This window comes from Phragmites australis, chromosome 9 (assembly GCF_958298935.1).
Source record: "Phragmites australis chromosome 9, lpPhrAust1.1, whole genome shotgun sequence".
NCBI classification, from domain to species: domain Eukaryota; kingdom Viridiplantae; phylum Streptophyta; class Magnoliopsida; order Poales; family Poaceae; genus Phragmites; species Phragmites australis.
The window spans coordinates 34,713,019-34,720,823 of NC_084929.1; the positions used below are offsets into that span (position 1 = coordinate 34,713,019).

The window sequence follows — 7,805 nt, forward strand, 5'->3', positions numbered from 1 at the left end:
GATATATAAGATTGTATCCAAAGTTTTTGCTAACCGGCTGAAGCAGATTCTCCATGAGGTGATTTCTGATTAGCAGTCTGGAGGTGATATGCCATAGAAGCAATCATAGAGATGATTTGTATCACATGTCTATGTTCATATACTTCTGAATAATGTGTTATTCTAAGAATGACTATCATTTATATTGATTAGCAAGTATGTGACTTGTTTGTGGAACTCTTTGTTTATATCATGATGTAATTCTAATTTGATCTCTGGTCACATATCATTGTGATGATTCATAAGACCAACACATGTATTGATTGATGATCACGTTTCATGGATCATAGGTATAGAGATACCAAATCAATAATATGAACACTTATGCTAGAGAACATGATATTGGATAGATCCACCTTGAGATACTGCTGAGATTATTATTTATGATGTGCCATCATTTGTTATCTCATATAGTGTACCTGTAGAATCCTTAGACTTGAGATCGTCATTGATTTTCAGAATGTATAGTGACATAGTTTGAGGCTACCAAATACTATTCCGTAACTAGGTAGTTATAAAGGTAGTTTCATGCTTGTCATAAAACATGTCGTGAGGTGTGAGCGATCAAGATGAAATTTATCCCTCCTTGATAACGGAAGAGATATCTCTAAGCCTCTCGAGTTAGTTGAATTGAGAAAGTGTATGGCCATATCAATATGATTAAAGAGTTAATCATGATGAATCCACTACTTAATCGAGTGAATGGTCGAGCTATCACAAGGGTGACACATATCTCACATTGAGCTTGACTGATATCATGAGGTGAAGGTATCGGTGCATGGGTCACACACTTAATTGGTTGGAACAAAACATGTAAATTGGATTCATAAATATGTTTAATTGGATTGTGATCCATGAGGTGTTAGAGTCATAAAGTTCTTCCAACGTGCGAGCCCATTAGCGAGCTCTATATAAGGAGAGGTGTGGGGTGGGGCTGCGGAGGTGAGCCACTTCGAAACCCTAGCCGTAATCCTCCGCACGATCTACCAAAACCCTAGCCACACGCGTGGTGCTTGCACATTGGCGCTCGGTGATCCTACTCAGTATGTGTGGATATTGAAGAGGCGATGATGCTATTGTAGCACTGATCTCCTCGGCGTGAAGATTACGATGCTTCTGTCTGGCTGGTTGAGGATCTACTCGGTTGGTCGACATATCTGCTCACCTGGTCGTGGAGCATGACACGACCACTCAGAGCTGGTCGAGGACGCGACAGACCTGCTCGATGAACTGGTCTAGGAACTAGTCAAGAAGTATGACCACCTGCTCAGAGTTGGTCGAGGACGTGACAGACTTGCTCGAGGAGTTGGTCGAGAAGCACGACCACCTGCTCAAAGCTGGTCAAGGAGCATGACCACCTGCACGGGGTTGGTCGCAGGTCTGATCGAGAAGCTGCTCGAGGAGTTTGACACGCACGACATTGGATCGGTCTACTCCAACTCTTCTTTCGCTACACTATGCGTCAAGTTGTAATGATCTATGATCTCCTACTTGTATTGTTTCCTGGGTGAATGCGGTAGAAAAAATTTATTTTTAGACTAGTGTAGCCAACCCGTCACCTAACACAGTCGGCATTTGTCCTTGGAAGGCTCATTACATATAACATTATTATAACTTATGAATGTCTGCACTTTACGAAGAAGAAGAGTAAGAATAATTCACATTGTGCACTGAAATTGGACATGATGAAGGTGTATGATAGAATGGAGATATTTGGAAGCTATAATACTAAAGTTGGGTTTTGCCCCAAGTTAGGTGGCGACGGTGATGAGGTGTGTGTCCACAGTTGCCTTTTTGGTGCTCTTCAATGGAGCACTAGCTCAGGAGTTCAGGCCAACGAGAGGGATACGTCAAGGAAATCCTATATCACCGTACCTATTTTTATTAGCGGCAGAGGGACTGTCATGCTTGTTGAAATCAGGAAAGGCGGATGATAATGTAGCTAGAGTCAAGGTTGCACCAACGGCACCACAGGTAAACCATTTATTATTTGCGAGTGAAAAATTGTATACAAGAGTATTATAATGCCTCTAGGAAGAAAGTGAATCTTGATAAATCCTCCATATTTTTTGGTAAAGGGTGTCCAGAAAACAGGAGAAATGAAATTAAAGCTTTGCTCAATGTACAAAATGAGAGCTTGAATGAACGGTACCTTGGGTTACCCTCGGATGTGGGAAAGCAGAAGAATGGTGCATTCCAGTACCTCAAAGACCAAGTATGGAAGAGGGTTAAGGGCTGGATGGAAAGATGTTTGTTGATAGGGGGAAGGGAAATTCTCATAATGTATGTGGCTCGGGCCATTCTGACTTACCCATGGCGTGTTTCCTGCTTCCAAGAGGGTTATGCAAGCATAAATGCTTTGATTCGTAAATTTTGGTGGGGAAGTAAAGCAGAATGAAGGAAGACGGCATGGGTCGCCTGGGATGCGCTATTGATTCCTAAGTATATGGGCGGTTTAGGGTTTAGGGACATTGAGCTATTCAACTTATCCATGCTTGTGAGGCAGGCGTGGAGGATCATGCAAAGTCCAGAAACACTGAGCGCCAGGCTATTGAAAGCAATTTATTTTCTAGAAAAGGATTTGTTGAATGCAGAGCTTGGTGATAGGCCTTCACAATTTTGGAGAGGAGTCTGTCCAGGAATGGAGGTTTTACAACAGGGGCTAGTGAAGCGTATAGGCATGGGAGAGCAAACAAATATATGGATGGACAACTGGTTACCTAACGATTTTAAACTGCGAGTCCAAAGTTGGTACAACCGCCGAAAATAGTGTCAGAGTTAATACTTGCACATGAAAGGAGATGTGATGAAATAAATTAATGATGTACTTGTATGACATGGATGTGGAGACCATTTTTGAGATCCCGATCATTTTAACTACACGGACTGATTTTTGGGCCTAGCATTATGAAAGGAATGGCATCTTTACGGTTCGATTGGCATACATAATGCTCATTGAAACAAGATATCGACTAGAAAACTGGCTTGAAGGATGGGCGGAAGTGTCAAACATTGCTGGAGTTAGAGATGATTGGAAGAAGTTATGGAGAACTGTTGTACCGTCGAAACTATGAGTCTACGCTTAGACGCTTGCACGAGCATCTCTGCCAATAGGTGAAGTCAGGTGTCACTAGAATATGGTGGCGGTGCCGGCTTGTACAATATGTAATGCAACGGTGGACTCATGGAGGCATGCTATGGTAGATTGCAACATGGCCAGATGCGTGTGGGTATTGCTAGATGAGGAGTTGACGGAAGCAATTGAAGTTGAAGGAGGCACTAACCCAAAACAATGGATGTTTGCTTTAAGTCAAAAATTATCGCAAAAGGAGTTTGTGAAGGTTTTGGTGACATTGTGAGCCATATGGTGGGCGAGAAGGAGAGCTATCCATGAAAATAAATTCCAGAGTCCTCGTTCTACTTTTAATTTCATAAACAAGTTTTTGTCTGAAATAGAGATGGTTCCTGATAAGAAGAACTCGGTTGCCACTTTGGGGCCGAGATATAGGCAGAGACAGAGCTAGCTACCTCCCAGTTTGGGAATGGCAAAGATCAATGTTGACGGAGGTTTGTCAAGATCAGGGGAGATAGGAACAGTATGAGCTGTGTCTCGTGATGAAAATGGTAACTTTCTTGGGGCGTCGGCAGTTGTGTATCAAGGTCTGACAGACCCCTCTGTTCTAGAGGCAACAACATGTAGTGAAGGGCTAGCCCTGGCAGCGGACATGAACATTAAGAGAATCCACATTGTGTCTGATTGTCAAGAAGTTATCAAGGGGATTTCTAATCCAAATCTTGGGCCGTATAGTGTGGTACTGAAAGACATTAAGATGGGAAGAAAATAGTTTTAGGAAGTACAGTTCTATCATGAACGAAGGAGGGAATTCAATGGTGAAGCGCATACCTTAGCAAAAGCAACAATGTCATTGCGATTAGGCGGGCATGTGTGCTTTCAAAACCCACTAGATTTTATTTGTATACCGTTGGTTATTGAGCAATAAAGTTCCCCGTTAATCTAAAAAAACATGGCATTTGGATTGCAGCCATATGAAAAAATTTGGCATGTTAAAGTTTGTGAGCATGATATGTATGACTCATATGTCATTATTTTTTTATGACGAAATATACTCAAGTGAGATCTTATTTTGTAGTTTTAATTGTAAGAAAAAAAAATGGTGCAAACGAATCGTAATTTATATATATTGTTTAGTAGATATAGCAATTTAAAACTTATTAATCTATAGATTTTGAAATCCGTGCCGCCCTGAGCTGCCACATTTAGCCTTGGGTCACAATCCAAACACGCCCTAAAATACTGCCCACTTGGCCCGTTTCACAACATAGGGTTCCGTACGGCCATACACATTGACTAGACTGAGTTTATCACCTTATGCACAGATCTCTGCATACATTGCACATGTACTCTCTATTCAATTATGTGTGTTTGGTTGAGGATAATATTAGATGTGATATGATTATTTATGTTTTTTTATATATAATGATCTATATTTTTATTTGGTTGGGATAGATGAGAAGAGCTAGTTTTCTATTTGGTTAGATGGATGAGATGAGCTGAGTTAATTGTGATGATATTTTGGTGAACATCTCAATTTGTGTATAATTATATTTATATGTATTCTATAAGTATTTGGATGAATTTATACATGTTTGAATTTGTTCGAATTCAAATTAAATTAAAAAAGAATATCACATGAAATAAAAAAATGCATATAAATAAAGCACTGTAAAGGCACTCACTTTTCACCAAATAAACTAGAGTTGAAAAATAATTTTAAAAATTATTATACCATATGAGAGGAATATTAATGATTTTTTCTAGATTTTTGGAAATTTCTTTGAGAGCTTAAAAATTACTAGAATTTCTAGAGTAGCCATATTTAGAGTTTTTTATTTTGAAATCTACAAGGGATATTGAGATAAATCCTCGTGAATTATAAAATATGTAAAAAAATTCATCATTTTTGGACTACGACAACCCCACTGTCTAAATAGAGAAAAAAAGAGAAAAAAAATTGGAAACAGGCGATATTGTTCATCTGACCCCGCTGTCATCCACTCTGTGGTGAGGAGTCACATATGCGGACAAAAGTAGACGAGCTCGTCCAGGTCTTTTTGAGAGATGAGCTCGTCTAGAATCTTGATGAAATATTCTCCGCACTCGCCCGTGAACTAAACAGCCGGCACGTCAAAAACTAGGACCTAGCGATCTCATCCGGCACTAGTCCGTGAAGCAAACAGACCCTTACTAGCAGCTTACGATGTACGAGTAGGTCGAGCACGCAAGCATATCGTATGTAGGAGCAAATTGGAAGGGAAACTTACTGATACGCACATATATCCTATCACGACCGATTATTTATGCTAAAAAACTGTAAGAGAATTAATGAATATATGAATATTACGTGAGAGAGGAATGGACGGATAAAATTATACGTTGATGTGGAGTTGTATTTTCCGAACAAATTCTACCAAATCCGGATCGCCTGCAGTCTATGCTGTCACCGATTGACCTGTGATCATGTACATCCTTCCACAATTAAGCAGTTGATAAGCCTAGCTTGTGAGTAGCATCATCAGGGGTGTTTTAAGAGTAATGCATTTACGATGCATATTGACTCGTGCACGGTTCCGGTCCAATTAATATATATTCCCGATGAGTTTGCAGGTTTGCGAGATGCTTAGCAAGATCGAGCGTGAATCCTTAAGAGATTTCGACGGCTGTGATTAGGACAAGGGGACAACACCATTAAGCTGCAACTGGAGAACAGACAGCCATGGGCCACGTCGGCATGCTACGTCAGCACGCCCCAGAATAAGGAGATCAGGATAAGCCTATCCGGAGCCTGCCACATGGCATCCTCCCTATGGGCCTCGGCCATCCCCGAGCCACGCGAAGCGCCTCAGCTCCCACCCAAATCTCACCCAGCCACCACGCGTTTCGAGTCCTTAGCAGGATCCGCGGAATTAAGTTTGTGCATGCACTTCCTGCCACACCATCTTCCTCCGGAGTCGGTACACAACCGCAATGGCCTCCCTCGCCGCCGTCTCCGTCCAGCCGGTCGCCGTGAAGGGCCTCGCCGGCAGCTCCATCTCCGGCAGGAAGATCGCCGTCAGGCCGTCGCCCCGCGCCCTCTGCCGCTCCACCCGCAAGTACGTCGTTTCTCCGTGAACACACAGACTTGCTAGTAGCTACCGCGTGCATGCATATGTAGCATGGATGCAAGAGTAACTAAGAGTGACGGACGCGGGTGCACTCGGCTGCAGGCCTCGCGCCGCCGTGGTGGCCAAGTACGGCGAGAAGAGCGTCTACTTTGACCTCGACGACATCGGCAACACCACCGGGCAGTGGGACCTCTACGGCTCCGACGCGCCCTCGCCATACAACCCGCTTCAGGTGCTTCATGCCTCATTCTGCTCTTGTTTGATTACTGCATTCATTGGATAATTAATTTGTCACTCAAAAAATTAATCATTTAATTATAATATCACTCATGTTAATAAAATATAGGACTATTTGAGTTAATAACTACGAACTAGAGGGATAAATAAATGAATCCACTGGTTGGCAATGACAAAAAGATAAATTGGTTCACATGTACAGTCGTACACAAACTCTGCTGTTTAGCCGGTTACTTTCTGTGTTTTCAGAGCAAGTTCTTCGAGACGTTCGCCGCGCCATTCACCAAGAGGGGTGTGTTGCTGAAGTTCCTGCTGCTGGGCGGCGGCTCCCTGCTGGCCTACGTCAGCGCGTCGGCGTCGCCGGACCTTCTGCCGATCAAGAAGGGCCCGCAGCTGCCGCCGCAGGCGGGCCCACGTGGCAAGATCTAAATTCGGCTCCTCCTCCATTTACCTAGCTTGCTTGTACTGCGCTCCTTGATCGATCGCCATGGATCCATGTCTATTTATGTTGTTGATACTGTGCTCTTTGGCATACAAGTAAAAATGACGTTGCAGACATTGTGTTTCTTATATTATATTTATTATAAAACACAAAATTTCGAGCGTGGGCAAATTTATTGTAGGTGGTTGGGGAAATAGCAGTCGCAAATATGTGAAATTTATTGTTGGTAGTATCTCCTTACATCCACCCCTCTAAAGGACAAGACGACATCCAAGTATATATTAGGTAAAATTGGGTGGATACCATCGCAAAAGTGCCCATATTAGAAAATATCATCGGTTGTGAGGACGACATATAGGCTCAGAACCCACATATCATCCTCGTACCGATGATATTTTTCAATTTTTACAATAATACCTAGCAAATTGCCCTTATATATTAACATAACTAAAGATGAAAGCATTCTATTAACATAGCATAGGGCAATCAATAACAAGGTATGACTTAATAAAGATAGAGACTACTATCTAGCATGCATATATTTAAGATTTGCAATCAAAATTTAAGGAGCATATCATGGGTTTCCAAGGTGCTAGAACTTGCCATCTTCGATGTCCTATTGACCCTCCTTGTAGTCTAGGTCTTCAGGTTGTTCCCCAAACTCTTCTTCTTCTACATTTAATGAATTAATTAACATGATAAGCAATAATAAACTAAGGTCAAACCACATTAAAATTAAAATTAATCCAAATGTTGTCGCAAGTTACACACAATTAATAAATACCACAAGCGCACATGTCATTTGTAGTTTTTCACCTAGAGTATTCCAATAATATTCAACACATGGAATAAGAGGATCATTTATCTAGCTAAAGGCTTTTACTACTACTTAGAACATTGATCA

The 7,805-nt window shown here is 41.7% G+C and overlaps 1 protein-coding gene across 1 annotated transcript; it reads left to right on the forward strand.

The window, feature by feature from the left end:
* Positions 1-5,985: 5,985 nt before the first annotated feature.
* Positions 5,986-7,015, forward strand: LOC133929402 (photosystem I reaction center subunit VI, chloroplastic-like). The gene is made up of 3 exons (XM_062376138.1): positions 5,986-6,210; positions 6,325-6,454; positions 6,709-7,015. The coding sequence occupies exons 1-3, from the start codon at positions 6,086-6,088 to the stop codon at positions 6,886-6,888; spliced, it is 435 nt and encodes a 144-aa protein (XP_062232122.1). The 5' UTR covers positions 5,986-6,085; the 3' UTR covers positions 6,889-7,015.
* The last annotated feature ends 790 nt before the right edge of the window (positions 7,016-7,805 follow it).